This window comes from Lonchura striata, chromosome 2 (genome assembly GCF_050655825.1).
Source record: "Lonchura striata isolate lonStrDom1 chromosome 2, ASM5065582v1, whole genome shotgun sequence".
Taxonomy (NCBI): Eukaryota; Metazoa; Chordata; class Aves; order Passeriformes; family Estrildidae; genus Lonchura; species Lonchura striata.
The window spans coordinates 148,715,835-148,734,031 of record NC_140704.1 but is presented as its reverse complement, the minus strand read 5'-3'; the positions used below and the strand labels follow the sequence as shown (position 1 = coordinate 148,734,031).

General features: G+C 39.4%; 2 protein-coding genes and 1 long non-coding RNA gene across 13 annotated transcripts in view; 2 read left to right on the top strand and 1 right to left on the bottom strand.

Annotated features, from left to right (window-relative positions):
• The first annotated feature begins 1,818 nt into the window (after nucleotides 1-1,818).
• Nucleotides 1,819-14,788, top strand: TMEM71 (transmembrane protein 71). 7 transcript variants are annotated; one of them, XR_014953453.1, is made up of 10 exons: nucleotides 1,820-2,342; nucleotides 5,395-5,452; nucleotides 6,487-6,696; nucleotides 7,558-7,727; nucleotides 8,229-8,408; nucleotides 8,923-8,998; nucleotides 9,513-9,562; nucleotides 9,743-9,815; nucleotides 10,167-11,030; nucleotides 12,273-12,409. XR_014953453.1 is itself a non-coding variant. In XM_077781989.2 (10 exons), coding segments are annotated over exons 1-9 (1,059 nt in total). In that variant the 5' UTR covers nucleotides 1,820-2,101; the 3' UTR covers nucleotides 11,005-11,030; nucleotides 12,273-14,788. The 7 variants fall into 7 exon arrangements, 6 of the variants coding, with proteins under 6 accessions (XP_021398046.2, XP_077638115.1, XP_077638116.1 ...); XM_077781989.2 differs by having other exon boundaries at nucleotides 11,004-11,030; nucleotides 12,273-14,788; XM_021542371.4 differs by lacking the exon at nucleotides 10,167-11,030 and having other exon boundaries at nucleotides 1,819-2,342; nucleotides 12,273-14,788.
• LOC110477001 (uncharacterized) lies at nucleotides 11,201-17,328 on the bottom strand. 5 transcript variants are annotated; one of them, XR_014953457.1, is made up of 2 exons: nucleotides 17,018-17,328; nucleotides 11,201-16,775 (listed from the first exon to the last, which is right to left on the bottom strand). It is a non-coding gene; the product is annotated as an uncharacterized LOC110477001 (long non-coding RNA). The 5 variants fall into 5 exon arrangements; XR_014953455.1 differs by having other exon boundaries at nucleotides 11,201-16,750; XR_014953454.1 differs by having other exon boundaries at nucleotides 11,201-16,750; nucleotides 17,026-17,328.
• DNAAF11 (dynein axonemal assembly factor 11) overlaps nucleotides 17,074-18,197 on the top strand; it is a 34,281-nt gene continuing 33,157 nt past the window's right edge. The window contains exon 1 of the mRNA XM_031504108.3: nucleotides 17,074-17,155. Coding sequence (XP_031359968.1) covers nucleotides 17,146-17,155 — 10 coding nt within the window. The 5' untranslated portion in view covers nucleotides 17,074-17,145. The remainder of the gene's footprint in view (nucleotides 17,156-18,197) is intronic.

Below are 18,197 nucleotides of genomic sequence, written 5' to 3'. Positions count from 1 at the left end.
CTGGGCTGAGGGCTCCAATGTCCGGGTGGGTGCAACTGGTGAGACTGGGATGTAGGGGCAGCTGTCGGGCAGACAGAGTTCTGAGCCCAGCTGCTGGAGAGATGTGTACAGATGTGTGTATCTGCACATTCTCACTAGAGGACCCCTGCACTGTTCAGCCAGAGGGGTGAGAAGGATGAGGCTCTTGGTGGTGTGGGGTGCTCTCTCTGTTTGCCAGGTGTGTGTAACGTGGTTATAAATGCACCCTGCAAGTCCCTCCCGGGGTACTGCTCAGGCTCAATGCTGGTGGGGCCCCAGACACGGAGGTGCCCCAGCCCCACCTCTCTTGGGCTGTCAGACCCTGCACAATCTGTTACATCAAAAGCAGAGTGAGCCTGGGAGAAGTCTACAAAAATGGGTGGTATTTAGTATCGTAATTTCTAATTTCCTTCCTTTTGTGGGTTGAATGGTAATGTGTGCCATAGGCATAAAACGACTGCAAATAAGCTTATTGGTGCACTCATTTTGTAAAATTTGAAACCTGGTTATTGTTGAGATGGGGCGTGTGGTGGAGTGGGAAATTTGAGGAGTTACAGGGTGAAGAAAAAAAAAGCTGTATATAAACCCTTGTGTGTGTGTGTATTAACTATAGTCAAGCACTCACCTATAAAATATTCACCAATGCACGAAGTTTATGCATCAAAAGCTTGTGGAACACTGCATTTCGGATACAAATAGCAGTGATTAAAAAAGAAAACATCTCCAAGCCTGAATATGATATAGACAAAATATATTTTAACTATATAGACAAACATGAAATGCCAATGTCCTTCAGAAAAGCAGTTCAAGCTTGGAATTAACTGCTTCCTGTTGAAAAGAGTAAGAAAAGAAACAAAAAATATGCCCAAGGAGTAAATTCCTGTGTGTACAGAAATTCTTCTGTAAGTGACCTAGTTTTAAAGATCATTGGGAATTTAAATTCATTGCCTGTAGAGAGGCAGGGTGGCCAGGGAAATGCTGATGTGATGAAGCCCATGCATCCATGGAAATAGTGCTGGACATAATTTCCTCATTGACATAATTCCAATAAATTAAAAGAACTGATGTGAAGATGGACTATCTCCCTATTTTCATGTTTGACCAAAAGGATCATAAAATGTTCATTTTAGTTTAACTCACAAACAGAAGGCATTTTGCAACATCCTAATTGCCTAATTCCTATTTTTGTTTCCTTTTCTGGGAGATGAAGTTTTTGCATTCTTTTTATCAGTGGAAGTATTTTTCCTTCTCCAAGGGGAAAAAACCCACAAAGTATCATAAAATCAATCATATTTTACTAGATTTATGGTTTCATTTTTTTGTCAGTGATACGTATAGACATCAGGAAAGAAAGCTACTAGATTATTTTATCTATTTGGGGATGTAGTGTTACCCCCTAAGGCTGTACAATTCAGTGTCAAGAAGCTGATTTATATTACTTTTGTATGTAATAGTTCTGTAGCCAAATCCTTTGATTGCCAGGATATCTTATTCAGGCTCCATTTCTCTTATGTGGATTTGACTTTATTTTTTATACTTTAAGGTATGATGAATGGATAGAGTACAAGAGTATGAAACATTTAGCATGCAGCAATGACTATGTTTACAAATGGCTTTATTCCTTTCTCCCTTCTATGGAATTTATATTAACATTGCATGGCATATATTTGCAGTAATGTTTTCAGCTGTGAAACGTAGCTCTGAACTCTGACCGAATGTATCTTCTGTACAATAGTGCTTTTGCAGAATGTATTGTTGGTTGGTGTTTTTTTGGTTTGGTGGTTTTTTTTTTTTTTTTTTTTTTTTTTTTTTTTGGTAACTGGATCATTTTCTTACATCAAAGCCTGTCAGGCTCACAAGTACAAACTGAATGATTTGTCTACAAAACTTGAAAGTTTTCTGTGCCAGGCAGAAAAGCAAATCAGAAACAAAACTCTGTGTCACTGACGAGAAAATGTTCTGTCTTTGTTCTCTGTACGATCATTGGAGCAAGACGCTATTTGTAGCGGTTCTTCTCTTTCACCACGGCCGGCAGGAGCCTCCGCTGGGCTAATCTTTATCTTCGCTTTGCTCTTCAGAACCAATGCCTCTGATGCGAGGCTGCTTTGCAGGAAGCGTGACCTCACTGGGGCCCGGTGCCGCTGATTGCACGGGCTGTTTTCAAAAGGAAACAGGGGCTCGCCCGAGCTGCCCGTGCCAAGGGCCGGGGCTGAGCTCTCCCGGGAAGCGGCTCAAGGAACAGCCCCCACCAGCCGTCCCACGGGCACTCGGGCTGAAGAGAACGTTTTGGCACGCATGTGTTAATTGTGAAATGGATTTTCCAGGTTTGAAGGATTTTAGACTTATTTATCTCTTAATAGATTTGTCAGCTGAGGAATAGCTAAGCTTTGGATTAATTTCTGTGCTGTTCTTCAGGACGTTTTGTGGGTTTGTAAACGTTGCTGCCATTACCTGCAGGGAGAAAAGCCAAAACTGCTCTTCAAAAAACAACGGATATGTGTGAACAAATAAAACTCTTTGTAGACACTTTTGTTTGTTCGATAAAATAGAGTAAAACTGGTTGCCTGGCTTTCAGCTATTTCAATAGTTAGCATTATATGTTGGTAGGTACTAATGTAAATATTTAGATTGTACATGGAAGGCATCATTGGCTTAGACACTAATTTTTGAAGGGAAAGACAGTTAAAACTGACTGGTTTGGATAATTACTTTTTGTTTATATTACAACATAAACTTTTGTGTGTTTTGAAATCCAATGGGGGTTGTTGCCTTAAGTTTCTATTTGGATTCTTGACATAAAATGTTGCCACATTCACCTCAGATTCACTTTCAGTGAGATTTCATAGAGCTGTTGGCTTTTTCTCATAGTTTAGACATGCTGTGTTGATGGCACATTTCGTGGATTACAGATACAATACCACTGCTCCATTGTACAGTGGTGGTTGAGAAGCTTTGTTTTGTCATGTCATTACTATAGCTTCTCACGCTATTAATAGCACAGAAATAGGCCTGAATATTAAACAAAAGCAGAACACTGTGCAGCATTGTCTACAACATAATGTTTCCATGTTTTCTCCATTATTGATTAAATTATTTTCAAGAACTCTCTTCATTATGCATGAGCCAAAAATTTTCCTGATCACGGTCAGCAAACAAATCTGTTGGACTGCCTGTTCTATGACTGTTCACAGAAGCTTGATCTTATCGTTACTTAAAATAGTTTAAAATCAAGTTACAGCTGCTTATTAACTGTTCTTGAAAAGAGGGAAATGCCTTGCCTTCCCAGTAGTATATCTGCATGTGTATATTGCTCACTTTCCTTTATAAATAGATGAATATACTCTATTTTATCTTAAATTTTATTTCTCTGGAGAATGGCAAATAAACATCCTGCAGAGACATACCTTGCAAAGTTATGAGAGAATTCAAATGAGGAACAGAAGGACTGTGGTTTGTTCTGTCACTGTGATCAGTATGTGTCAACACTTTCTAGTGAAAGCACTACCCCATAGGAAAAATGCCACTCCTAAAAGTTATTCTTTATTAGATGTTGCTACATTTTATTATCATAACTGAAAGAATTGCATGTAATACAGCTGTGCTGTGGGTTTCAGTTACTGGAAAGTTTCACTCTTAGGTTATAAAGGAATTGTGATAAATATAACTGATCCTGACATATACTTCTATATATCCTTTTCAAACAAATTTTTCCATAGAACCAGTTACTTTTGCCTAAGTGAGAATACATTATAACTAATAATTTGATCTATATTGCTGATACTATCTTACACATCTGATTTTCAAACAAGACAAAATAAAGTATGATAATCTATATTCCCTGTTACCCTAGGGTATATGAAACAGTCCTTTTCAATGTGTATGGCACATAACATATTGCATCAACTCCAGTAGCAAATAAATTTGGATACATTTGTCAGAGTTTTAATAAAAATAAATACCTTGTGGAGGGGATCTTTTTTGACTGATACGACTTAGGATTTTTTTTGTTTTAGTTTATATCCAGATCTACAAACTGCTTGTTGACTCCTTCCTGTATCTTCTTCTAGATTTGAATGCATTTCTTGGTTTTGAATATAAGACTTTTTACACATTTAAAAATCATGATTTTGCCTAAAATAAGAGAAATTATTTCAGGAGGTAGTTGTATGTTAAAATAGCTCTAATACATGTTAAACTATGAAATATACCACTGGTCCCACTGTTTGTACAACTTGCTCTGTGGCGTTCTGACTGATGCTTCTTGATCTCTCTGTACCTTCCACCAAATTCTTTCCATTTTCTCCTTCTCAAGTTATTTTTGCAGCCTTTAGAGCATAATTAATTCATGACAAAGTAATTTTTTCTTTTCCAAAGGGTAGGAGAGCCAGTATTTATGGGACCAGGGTAATGGGACTGATTTGTAAAAAACACCCTGAATGTTTTACTTCTCTTTTTTTCATCACCTTGCCTGGTCCCAAGGCTGAGTCAGCCTTCACACCCAGCCTGTGACTGACAGCTGAGCCCCCAAGGAGGTTAAACAAGATTACCAAAGAGGAAACCCTGACCTTCCTGTCTTTGCTTTGCCTTAGCTCATAACTGAACATAAAAATATAAAATTCTCTTAGCCCTATCTCCTCTCAGAGGTTAAGAATGGGCATTTACTAACAGGGTTGTAAGTCTGAAGCTCTAAGGATTCAGGAGAGACAAAGTAATATAGGGAAAGATCATATATTTTATCTTTTCATGTAATAGACATAAATTCTCCCTATGCATAACCCTTGCTCACATTTCATAACATTGATTCTGTCAGGTGAGGAACATCTAGCAGCACTTTGCACACTTGAGCCACGGTAATCCAGACAAATCCTATTTCCTTAGTCTCCTGCCACAATATTACTGTCAAATATTTGTCACTGTAGCAATTCCTATGCTCATTGTACTATGCAATTTTCATCTGAAAAATATAATGTAGTGGTAATGATGGCCTTCCATTTTACTCTGTATCTAGTGCCAGTTCAGGTTCTAGATTTGACATGAAGAAGATTTCTGGGAAAACACTTTAACATTACTGCAGTTATTGTATTTGTGTCAATAATTATTTCTCTCAAGTCTGTTATCTGGGCAGAGTAGAAGTATCTGATTTCTGTTGGCTCTGATTCTCTGTTGTCCTGGTTGAGATGAGTTTCCTATAAACACTAAGTCTTTCCCCAATTCCTTAATATGTTTTGTCTCCTCTAATTATTCCCTTAATTTCCTTTTTCCTTTTTAGTTTTTTTTTTTTTTTTTGTTTTGTTTTTTTTTTTATCTTTCTGGTATGCACAAACTACCTGTCAGTGAATATAACAATTCCTTTTTATTTCACCTTTGCCTCTGCAGATTCAACACCATTTAATGAAGAGCATAGACACAGCCCCTCAAGACATATTTTTCCAAGGTATAAAGGAAAGTTACATATACTTAATTTTATTTTTGTTTTGGCGTAAAAGTCCTTTTGGGCCATTGAGAAATGTAGTGCTAATAATTTAATTACTGCTCTAAATGGAAGTTCAGAAGTACTGCTGTGGAAGTTGGAAACACTGGCTTTGCAATCTCTTGAATCTGCTTTTCCCTACACTGAAATTATGGTATCTCTCTGTGACATGCCATATGGGGTTTCAGTTAAACCTCTCACTCAAACACAGGTCAGACACTAAATCAGTCTGGTGTCTTCCTTTCTTTCCATGATGTCACTACACGGCAATTTTTAACTCATAGGTGTTAAGAGGAAAGGTATAACCATAAATTAAATTTTAGTTAAACTAAGTAGAATGTCTACAACTTTTAGATCTTTTCACCTCTGTCACTACTCCCTTCTATTTGAACACCAGAGAGTATATTTTTCTGTGCTGTATTTAACTGCAAAGTCAATTGTGTTTCAGTGCTGGATGGAGCTATCACAATGTGTGGGCTTTATCCCATGTTGTTCCAGCTGCATGGCATTCTAGGATTTCTGAGAATTAGAAGTCACAGATTCTTAAATCTTCACCAAGTATAGGTAGTTTATCAAAAAACAAGTAAATCCTGCCTGGCTCAGGGGCACCCAGATTCTGCCATGTAGAGGAACTCAGAGAAGCCACATACTGGAATGCCTGGATGGCTCCAGGTCATTGTAGGTCTGGTAGGACTCCTTGGCCAAGAGCACTGCCACAGAAATACACTGAGCACTTCTGAGCTCAAGCTGGCTCCATGCTTCAGGAAATGCTCCCCTGGCATGTATCCCTCCTGTAATCTGAAGCTCTGGAACGTGTGACGCACACATCAGCTGGCTGAAACCCCCTAGTACAGAGTAATATCATTACAGCCACATATTTTAAATTATGTCATTACCAGTCCCCATCAGCTTGAAATGTAAATTCATTACTATTAAATCATGGGTTTGCTCTGTCCAGACCTTCTCTAAATTAGAGGCTTGTCATTTCTCCTTTTCAGTTGTGCTTGTGCCTTTTTGGATGATGATCCTGCCTATGAGGGCTACACAAATCCTCTGACAGGCTCCCTTCCTACATGCCGCCGCAGCCCTCGACTGCTTTCTAATGGTTATTATGTTTTGAGAGAAGACAGTTTTCTGTCTGATGAAGAGGGCAACATAACACTGACACCATCCCACACAAGTGTTACATATAAAGAGAATTTATTTCGGTAAGTGAGCTATGTGCAGATTTTACTCCATGTTGGCAGTTGCCTCCACATCTCTGGCCTTATCTAGAGGTGTATCTGGAGGTGTCTTTGTGTCTGTCTACATTTTGCTTGGCATAAGACTGGCATTACTTCTGATTGGGAACATCTCAATTGCTTGAGTGCAATAAATGAAATTACCTGATTTTCAGTCACATCTTACTACCTAAAAACTCTTTAGTGCTATGATTTGTTGCTATAATTGAAATTGTGTCCAGTAAAGGAAAATAAGAGAGCTACAGCTCATTTTGCCAATGGGGTGTTACTCTGATGACTAAGAAAAATGTATGTATATAAAAATGTCTTTGTCTAAAACAGACACACACATACATATATATATATATATATATATATATATATATATATATATATATATATATATATATAAATAAAAAGGTCTGGTCCTGGCATTCTTACTCAGGGAAAAACATCTCATGATTCAGAAGACCAACAATTTAAAAAGGTATGTAAAATGTAGTTAAAAAAAACTGGAATTCAATGGATTTAGACTACCCCAAATAGGATAGAGCAGTGAAAATCACAGGTAGCACTCACAGTACTATCAGAGAGCAGTAGCTGTGATGTCATTTGGTACCACAGTACCCAGTATCACAACAGCATGATCAGCCTTGCTGTTGATACATTCCCTGACATGTTGTGGTGTGCAGCTGCCACTCCTGGTGACATGCCCAGGGTCAAGAACAGGGCTGGGAGCAGCACCCAGAACCTGGTTCTTTCATATCATTTCTGCAAGCTTTAGAGCTCTGTCCATGCTCAACAAGAATAATTAGCTCTATTCCTTGGCAACATATCTTTTCTTTCTAGTGTGTTCAGGCGAAGGAAGAAAATCCGTCGCTCTCTTGACAGCTTGTTCAATCTCAGTGCCTCCAGCTCATGGCTCAGCTCCACCATCCCCAGCAGGATGGATTTCTCCCATGTAGAGGAGCCTTGGCCTGATGGATGCAGTAAACTAGAAGCCAGTCACGGTGATATTGGTAAGCCCTGGTCAGGTACCTGGTAATCAAGATACAACATTGCAGTCTGTGTTTAGTGTGAATTGGGTATCTCTTTCTGGAAGTTATGCAGGTGATGTCTGTCAAGGTGTGCAGGTAAAGCGTAGAAAGAAATACAGAACTCTAAGGGATAAACAGAGCTCTGGCCATTAAAACTGAGTATGAGTCTGCAAAGATCTCTGTGCCAAAAAGTCATTTTTTGACTGAATTTGAATGCAAAGTCATCACCAGGAATGTTTATTCTGGTGTAATTAATATTGTATGCTTTCACCTGGCTCTTTCAATAGCTTTATCTGTTATGCTCTATGCAGTTTTGTCTTTACTCTGCATATTTTCTCCTGCATACATTTGAATCCACCAATTCCCTACCCATAACAATTTGCAACTTCTCCTGTGATTCAGTAATTAATTCCTAAATTCATTAATACAAAGTCTCAGAGCTCTTCTTTTGTGCAATCTCAGTTATATGTGCATTTCTTGTAGGTGATTCAGACTTTTCTTCTGAATATAATAACCATGTGTCACAAAGGCAGATTCCAGCATCTAGTGGAGCATTTCTCACCAAAGATGGTGAGTTTCTTCATTTTGAGGAACCACTCTGTGCTTCAAAATCCTTCTCTTCATTTATGATAAATGCAAATGAAGAAAATTGGAGCAATGCAGGTATGTTATGTTCTTCTTCTGGCATGCCTCATTTTTAGAATGAAGTGAAAATACTTTAAAAATATGGATCTAGCCCCTTCCAGAATGGAATTTATTTACTAAAGCATATATTTTAAATAAATTATTAAGAATAACAAGATCATAAAAATGGTATTTGATTAATACCCCCTGCTCACATCTTTCCCTCGCCCATTTTTCAGAAAAAAAAAAGAGGAGTGAAAAGGAAAATGGAAGAAAGGGCATGGGAGCAAAAACTGAAACAGGCAATTATGCAGAAAGGCTTGTTTTCTGAGAGCATGGAGGGCACAGTGTTTCTGTAGTTGTGGGGGAAAAAGACTCCTGAGAAACACCCAGAGCATGAAAATTAGGTTTCTGCTTTGAATCACTCCAGGCAAGTTCTCTTTAAAAGCAACTGAAGAGACTGGTCTCACAGGCTGAAGGTAGCCTTTGCAAACACCTCCTGTAATATATTTACTTTCATTAAAACCCATTATTTTCCTGATTTTTATTTTAGAATCCAGGACAGTGAAAAATGTCGTTTCTCATATGGTTGCACTGATCATGTGTTTAATCATTTCAGTATGTACAAGGTAATTTTTATTTCTTTTATTTTCTGTTTCTGACATGAGTGCTTGCTTCATTTCAGCTGGTGAATAAAAAATTAAGGTTTTCAAAATTAACTTTGAAAAAATTTTCGAAGTTATATGTAACTTACTGTGAAAATGTATTTTTACATGATAGTCAATGCAGGCAAATATCTGTGCTATATAGATAGGCACAAAAATAAGAAATATGTATGCAGATATGAAAGCTACTTTGCCAAGTGTGCTTTGACAGGGGTTTTGGCAGGCTGAGAAGAATCAGAATGGATCCATGCCTTTCTAAGTGTGTTTTTCTCTCAGTCTGAATGCTGAGGTCTTTCTTTCCAGAAGATAATCTTCAATAGTTTACATAATTTAAAGTTTCAAATTACAGTTCACCTACCAGAGTTCAGAGGGTTCACCTGCAAAAACCCTTCCTCCTCCTCCCACCCAGGCTTCACCTCTTTTAACCCAATATGCAGCCCTTGTTTTTTTTTAACCTTTCTGGGTATTATGTTCTCAGGTATTTTCTGGGAGGACTGTCTGCCACTTTGTTGCTGATTATTTTAGTTTGTAAGTATAGAATTTCTTTATTTCCAACATAATATTTTTACTAAGTCACATCTGAGGACCAAATTCTTTCCTTGGATGTATATCCATGTGTCTTAATGATCCTAATAAGAGCAGTATATGGTCAAATGGGGACAAATGTAGCCTTCAATCCATTACAGATTTTGCATTTTAATTTCACAGTTCTTTTGTCCCAGGATGCTGCTGTGCCATCTTTCTTCACTCTCGATACGTTTTTCAAAACAACTAAGTTTTGGTAAGAGGTTCCAGTGTCATGTGATGAATGGAGGAATTTAGAAATTTTATATTAAGAAGAGGAAGGAGATTCCTCCTGTTGTTCCCCTGTCAGAAGATAGAAGGAGAGATCTGAAGTTACTGATGCGTTTGGCTTTTCCAGTTACTGATTTGTATTCATAGAAACTTTCTGTTAATTCAAAAACCTGTATTTTCATAATGTGCAAGAAATGTTGTAGCAGAAAAAGGAGGTAAACCTAATATGCCATAACATGATGCAGACACAGTTCAACAGTGTAATTTAAGATTCCAGAGGTGCATTTTCAAGCCTTGCACTGAAATCCACTCCCAGACCTAGCCTTTTTTTTAACAGGAAAAAATAAAACCCAGCTAGTTATGATGCTTGCCACATCACCAACATCTAGGGACTACAGAATTGATATAATTTGGCCTCTCCAATGCACCATTAGCTCACACATGTGCCTTCATGCCGAAAGCAAGTATGGATGTGCTGGATTTATGAATTACCATTCTTCCACCTTTTTTTGCACCACCAAATTTCTAAATGTGTAGAATACAAAATACTTCTAAGACTAAAAGGTTTGTGCTTATCTGAATTTTTATGGGCTGAAAGTAAAGCTCAAGAGGATCTTTTTTGTTTCTGAAACTGTCAGGATTCAGGAGATCAGTGTATGCCAAGGCACCAAGACAATCTGGCAGACCTCAGCCTCAGAATTGGTTACGTTGGAAGTCAGAAACAGCAAGGCACAACTTGGACAGCCCCAGTGCAATGACAGTCCCATTTTTTGACAGATAATGTATCAGTTTGTTGCTATGTCTCTAGTCCCTAAAACTGTGGTTTTACCAAAGACACCAGGACCAAAGGTCAGGTTTATCAAAGGTCAGGACCAGTGTGCTGCAAGCACATGCCCCAAGTGCTGCTTTCCCTCTTCCTAAATAGCTTGGCCCTGAGTCATAGCAAAGCTGTTTTTCACCAGAGAAAAACACACTCAGAGCTTTCCAGCAGCAGGTATACAGAGAATGCCTCTTTTTTGCTCATCACAAGTGAGAAGTTACCTGCTTAAACAAGTAGTCCTGCAGTTTAGCTGAATTTGTCAAACAGGACCTATTGATAATATATAATAATTTTAAGAAACTGTGATTTAAATCAAGACATACAAAAATGTATTATTCTTTTTTCCCCCCACAGAATATAATAAAAAATAAAGAAAAATTGGTAAGTACATGTTTAAGTTTAGAAAGAATTCCATATTCCATATTTTTGGGAATGAGTCGTATTAGGGTCCAAACATACCAGGAAGGTTCTGGTATGAACAGAAAGGACTTTTCATAAAAAGAAGGTTTAGCTACAGGACCCTTGCCAGTCTTCACTGCAAATTACTCCACTTTTATGTCTGCAATTCCTTTTTTATTGTATTTGGATTATATATTTTCTTTCTGTTGTCTGGCAGCAGTGTCTAAATAGTGTAAGCTGTTAACAATTGCTGTGCTTCAGCCCAGAGAAAGCATGTTTTTCAGTAACAGGCAAAACAAGTCTTCCTTTTCCCAAGTGTGAACTGAACAGCAGGACCAGGTGCTGTGCTGCTCTGAGCTGGTTGCATTCCACTGAAGCAGTGAAGCAGCATCAACATGAACCAGTCCAGAATATCTGAAAAACACTTAGACATTCTTGTATTCCCCATTCTTTTTCCTCATCCTCACACTCCAGTTTCTGCTTATCAAACATTTCTAAGACTCACTGCAGCTCAAACCCTTAAAATAAGTGCACTGATTTATTTGTACTTGGAGTTGGTCATCCCAGTCCTGTTTCTGTTATTTCCTTTATGACTTTACTGTGTACAGTTAAAATTAAAAGAAGGAACCAAGTGGAGCTGTGCCCAGTTTGTGTTCCTTATAGTGTGGATAGAACAGCCTTCTTCATCAGTTTCCTGGTTGAGTGCAGTTCAGCTTCTGAGATCTAAAGGCATCTGCACAGCTGCAGACACAACCTGGAAAACCTTTCTTTCAGCTCTTAGAAGGAGGATGTTAATCCTGAGAACAAAGCATTTTAGAAAGGAGTGCAGGCATTTGATCCCTTTGCCTATGGTGACAAAATGTCCTATTCACAGCATGCCAAGCTGGGGGTGCCATGTATGGCACTTCTTAAAGTCGGTGGAACTGTGGGAGGGCTGAAACACCAGAGCTTGAAAACTCACTCTGGGTTTGAAAGCCACTGTCAATGTTAACCAAAGCAAGTGCAACAGGATGGAGTAGAGAACTTGGCATTTGTTGTGTGGCAGGGCTAAACTAAACACAGACTGACACAGGTTACTGCAAGACAGGACCTTCCACAGCTCAAAACATGCTTGTCTCTTGCACTTTGTAAAAATTTAAAATCAGAGTTGTTACTTCTCTGCATTTTGAAACTAGTTCAATAACAGTTTTAATTTTTCCTCCTCCTCCAATTTATTTTCATCAGCTCTTCAGCATTGAATTCCTGGATACCTTCTTATGGCCATGGTTACAGGTTCCTGTGGGAAAAAAAAATAACAGGCTTGACAGCATTCTTCCTCCAAAACACAATGAGTTTTAGCTTTAGTTTTCTTCTGGTCAAATAGGGCTTCAGTTCTTGGTGGCTACCTGAAAGAAGTAACACCAAGGAGTGCTATATCTGTAGTATCTTATCTTGATAATGAAAAGTGTTTTGTAATTCCTGTGAATTTTTTTTTTTAATAAAAATTATGTAATCCCATGTTTGATATATTAATTCCTTGTTACAACATACTATCAAAGATAATGGATTTGGATTATGGCTGAGTACATGTGATAACTGATATATTGTTCAACTAAAACAGTCCTTATAATATTCATCCTCATATTTACTTATAGTTAATGCACTTGAATAATATTTTAAGTGTTAAATAATTCCTCTTCTTTATTTAAAATACAGAAACAACTGAGAGTAAATATCATTATGTGAAATGTAAATATTTTGTTATCTATTTTATGCCTATCATAAAAGGTTCATTACTAAAATAACTTTTAAAACTAAAGGAATATAAAGATATTTAGTGTTTAAATAATCTCTTGAAATAATAATCTGGAAATTTAAATCCCATTCTGAGAGAAAAGTCTAAAACTGTAATTACTCTGCAGTCATCAAAGTAAACTAGAAACTAGAAGAGTTCACCGTAAACTCATTAGTTCACTGTAAGCTATCAAAAAAAAATCCAATTGAGATTGAAAAAAAAGGTCTACAGTAAATTGCTATAATCTATTCATAAATATGAACTGTAAATTAGAATTGTTCTGATCTGGAATGAGGGAACTCCTGGGACATTTTCTCAATTGGAGTTCAAGGGCTAAAAAAAAAGTGCTCAGGATCTATTATTATCTGCCTTCCTTGATATTCATGAATGTTGAATTAACAAAGATCTAGTCAGTTATCAGACTGGTTGGCTTTGGCAGTTCCCTTTGGTATATTCCTATTGACATAAAGACATGCCTAATCTTTTTTCTCTCAAAAGAGGCATGTGTTTCTTGTTGTTGAATAAAAAATTGAAGCCAGGATTTTTCTGATAAAAAATGAAGAAAAAATTTCCAATCTAAATGTGTAAATCCAGACTTTCAGAGGTAATGAGTATTTGCAGCTTTTGGTAACTACAGTATCAAGCCTAGGATAACTGTGTAATATAATTCTCTCACCATAAAACCACTTATTGATTAGTGATTAATTGATGCATATACTAAAAGAGAAAACAACTAGAATTTTATGGGGTTTTGTCCACAATGATTAAACATTTACTCCCCTTTAATATAGCAACTTATTTATAGAAAAAGAATCAAATAGAAGTGCTGAACTGTAGATTTCTACCCCCCCCCCCCATGTATTTTTTCAGACAATGTATTGCTTTTTTAATATATATGATCTTTACACCTTGTCTTATACTCTCTTACTTCAGCTGTGTTCAGCTGAATTTCAGGGTCATTCCTGAGTATATATCATATAGTACTTTATAGGGGAATGTTCATGTGGAAGATGATAATATTGATGCCATTCCTTAATTTTTAATGTTCCTGGTCTGTCAGCAAGTCTGGTTTGTAGTTATCCTGAAAGGATTACTCACAGAAGCCAAACCATACGAAGATTACCATCTTTAAGTCATATGGGATAAACTACACGGTACAGAATACAAGTTGTGACCACTAAGTTTGCAGAACTTAGTCCAGTTCTGCAAAATCTGATTTTTTATTTAGATTTTTAGGAATTGGCTGCACTATTTTGTAAACCTCTTTGCACATTTTTATATACACTGAGCAAAACTGTTACTTCATTTATATAGTTTTTTTTTTTTGTGGTTTCTCATGCTGCCTTGATTTCCCCCATCTTTGGCATTTCTATATCAGTAAAGTTGTTCTTGTTCTTATCTCTTGTATTTGAGAGTATTTTTCAGTAATGGAGATTGTTATTATTAGAAATAGCATATATTTCAGTGAATTTCTTATTTGTGAGTTCATATCCTGCTCTATAGATTGTGTGCTCTTTGGGGGAGGGTTTTTTGGTACTTTAGTGCAAACATAAAGTCTTGTTTTGTACTGGTGACTACGTGACCTAGCACCATAGCAAAATAAAATAAAATAAAAAGTAATATTTAAAAAAAACCAGTAATTCAATAGGAAATAAATAAAAATACATAGGTTTAAATTCTGAGCGGGTATCAATCAGCTGACTTACAGCAGCCAAGATTCTAAGCTGCAGTATTTCAACAGCTTTGTCCATGGAGATCAATTTTCTGGGTTTGGAGCACCTTACATGATTGTATATATGGACAAAGTCAAGACATGTTCAAAATACTTCTGTATTAATAATGCTATAGATGCTATAAATGCTAACACCGTAATAATAGTGCTATAAAACTTATTTTTGTCATTACATAGAAATACATATTGTGCTGTTTTACACATGTAACAAATAAAGTTGTATATTAAACTGAATGGTAAACTGAGTTTCTTCAGGACAGGCATGCCAGAGGTGATTTTTTTTCTTCCTTCTCATATCCAGTCCTGTTTATAATGTGGCTCTTTACATTATCTCTGGTATGTACATTGCTTCATGCTAGGATTTCAGGCTTGTGCTGCTGAAAACTCTTGGTACATAATTTGAGAAAAAAAAAAAAGAACAACTGTGTGAAAATAAAGACAACAGCAAATAATATACTTCAGCACCTAACTTTGCCCTGTGTGCCAGACCACCAGGTGAGGACCAGTGTGTTGTAAACACATACTCCAAAATGCTGCTTACTGTCTTCCTGAATAATTTAACCCCTAGTCACAAAAAAAACCCCTGTTCTTCACAAGAGAAAAACATACTCTGAGAGCTTTTCAGTCACTGGTGCACAGAGAAGTCTTCTTTTGTGCTCATCATAAGTGAGAAGTTACCTGCTTGAGGAAGTAGTCCTGGAGCTGAACTAGATTTATCAAACAGGACCTATATAAGTACTGATTAAAACAAACTGTGGCTTAAGTCAGGACATAGAAGAACAAGGGTTTGGAGTGAAGCTGAGCTGGAGAGAAAGGAGAAATAAAAGGAGGGTGGATTTAGATTTGTCATTATGTCTCTCTATCCTAGTCTGTTTAATTGGCAAAAAGTTAAATTACTTTCCCCAAATTGAATCAGTTTTGCCCATGATGGTAATTGTTGCTTGATGTCCCTGCCCTTATCTCAATCCCTGAGCTTCTTATAATATTTTTCCTCATCTTCTGTTGAGGCTAGGAAGTGAGAAAAAAAAATAGCTGGTGGGCACCTGGCATCCTACCAAGTCAACCCACTCATCTTAGTATTTAGTAATCTAATTAATTGCAGATTTTATATTCCTTTCTTCAGAATTATCATCTAGGATACCTGAAAAAAAGGAAGAACACTTCCCCCTTGATTTTAGCTTAACCAAATAACATAGGCATTTCAATGTTATACAATGTAAACACAGGCTTTAAAATACTGTACATAGTGAAAACAAGATCTTTTTCCTTGTTTGAAATTAATACTTTGATTGTCAATTCTGCTCCCAAGTAAAAAAAAAATAATATTACTAGTGAATGATTATTATTTGAAGAGGCCTGCATTTTTATATAAATGTGTAGGTAGGAGGATTAGTGGCCCTTTTTTAATGTCTGTGACTCTGTGCAGGGGCCCTGGGCCACTTCCAACCATCTGTGTAAACCTTGCTGTCCTCTGAGTGGAGTTGTTCCTTATCCAGTCAGACAGGCCAGGACAAATACTGTGGAGTCAAAGGGCATTAACTACTTCTGCTCCTTTATGTCTCAGCATCTCCATAAATCTCAGGAGCCTTAACTCAATGGCACCTTCATACTCCTCTAATCTGCAATATAGATAGAAAGCTGCAGAGAGGCTGTGGGGAGTCACATTTACATCAGCGGTAAATGGCTAAATAAATGAATTGGATCATTATAAAAATTCCTACTGCCTTATTTAAATTTATAGATGAATTTCCGTTTAGTAGAAGGTGCCCTCTCAGCTTGATTAGACCTTTAGGTTAATGAAGACAGGTAGGAAATACAGAATGACTTTCCTGATGTTACCACTTTGATCTGATGCCAGTTGTGATACAGAATTGGAACAGGCTGCTTAGGGAAGCGGCAGAGCCACCATCCCTAGAAAAATCTGGAGGAGGTGTAGACCTGGCGCTTGGGGACATGGTTTAGCGGTGACTTGGCAGTGTCAGATTAAAGGGTGGGCTTGGTGATCTTACAGGTCGTTTCCAACCTAAACTGTTCTACGATTCTAAAATTGTAAAAGAGCGTGAATCACCGGAACAGGCTGCTTCCACCAACAACGGAAAACAAGCTTTCAGCCAAACTGCGTGAGGCAAGCGAGCTGCCGGATATGCAGGAGGGGGACAGAAGTGTCACGCAAAGGACGAGACGTGGGATTTATGCCTGAGGAAAAGACACCGATCTTCGCCTGCCGAGGGAAGGCAGGGCCGGGAGCCGCGGGGCCCGGAGCCGCCGCAGCCCCGCACCCCGCAGCTCCGCAGCCCTCAGCCCCTCAGCCCCGCACCCCTCAGCCCCTCACCCTTCAGCCCCACAGCCCACAGCCCCTCAGCTCCGCAGCCCCTCAGCCCCTCACCCCGCAGCCCCTCAGCCCCGGAGCCCCTCAGCCCCACACCCCTCAGCCCCTCAGCCCTGCCCCCCGCAGCCCCTCACCCCTCAGCCCCTCAGCCCCGCAGCTCCGCTCGCGGCCGCGGCGCGGCCCCGCCGCCCCAGCGCCGCCCGGCGCCGTTGCCGTGGCAGCGCGGCGCGCCCGGGAGTGGCGGCGGCGGCCGGGGGCGGCCATGGCGCGCAGTGAGTGTCTGGGGGCTCCGCTCCCCTCCCTCCCCGGCCCCTGCCCCCGCTCCGGGACGGGCCCCGCGCCTCCTCCGTGCCCGCAGAACGGCAGCAAAGCTGGGAAGGGGCTGGAGCCCGATGGGGAGCGGCTGAGGGAGCCGCGGGTGTTCAGCTGGCGGTCAGGGCAGACCTCGCGGATCTCCAGAACCCCTGAGAGGAGGCTGTGGGCAGGGGGCGGGCGCCCTCTTCTCCACATGTGACATGACAAGAGCTGGCCTCAAGTTGTGCCAGGGGAGGTTTAGTTTAGGTCTTGGGAAAAATTCGTTCGTGGAAGGGGTTGTCAAGCACTGGAACAGGCTGAGCGGGGGACCTGGTGGAGTCAATACACCTGGAGTTATTTAAAACTCATAGATGTGACATTTAGGGACATGGTTTCATGGTGGATATGGCAATCTGGGTTGTAGTGGATGATCTTAAAGGTGTTTTCCAATCCCAACATTTCCCTGGTCCGTGTTCCCCCTCGCCACAGTTGTCTCCCTTCCCCACCGTCCCACGCTCCCCTGGCTGCCCCTGCCCTCCTGCCTCCCTTGGATGACTGTCAGATTTTGCTCCTCCCTGGCAACAACCCCCATTTTATCTCACCACATAAGGCACAGTAAAGCATATTAAAGTTCCTTGCCTGCCAAAGCAGCCCCTGAGAGGGCCAGCAGTGGGGACAGGGGTGGCCCAGGTGGGGGCCCCTCTTTGTGTGGGGCAAGGGGGGATGCTGGATAGGATGGCTTATGTCAGAGCTCAGAACTGTCAGACGTGGAAAAGCCCCAAATTGGGTAAAATGCCCTGTACTGGTACTTATGAATTGATCATCTTTTACAGGTACAGCAGTATGACCCAAAAGACTGAGTGCTCACACCTTTTACTCACGAAAAAGGAGTTCCCTTCCTCTGTGACTTTTCTTGTAATCTGTTTTGATTGTATATTATACTGGACTGCCAGTCCCGTGCTGGGCTGACACAGCGCGTTGGACAGGAGCTCCTTCTCCCTGCAGGAAGCTGGCAGATGC

What these genes read in the sequence shown, in the direction of transcription:
- TMEM71 (XM_021542371.4), top strand. Translation starts at nt 2,102, where the DNA reads ATGCCTCTGATGCGAGGCTGCTTTGCAGGAAGCGTGACCTCACTGGGG. An exon ending in TTGTGAAATGGATTTTCCAG is followed by an intron (nt 2,343 to 5,394) that starts GTTTGAAGGATT and finishes TTGCCTCTGCAG; the next exon opens with ATTCAACACCATTTAATGAA. An exon ending in TTCAAAACAACTAAGTTTTG is followed by an intron (nt 9,816 to 12,272) that starts GTAAGAGGTTCC and finishes TATTTTCATCAG; the next exon opens with CTCTTCAGCATTGAATTCCT.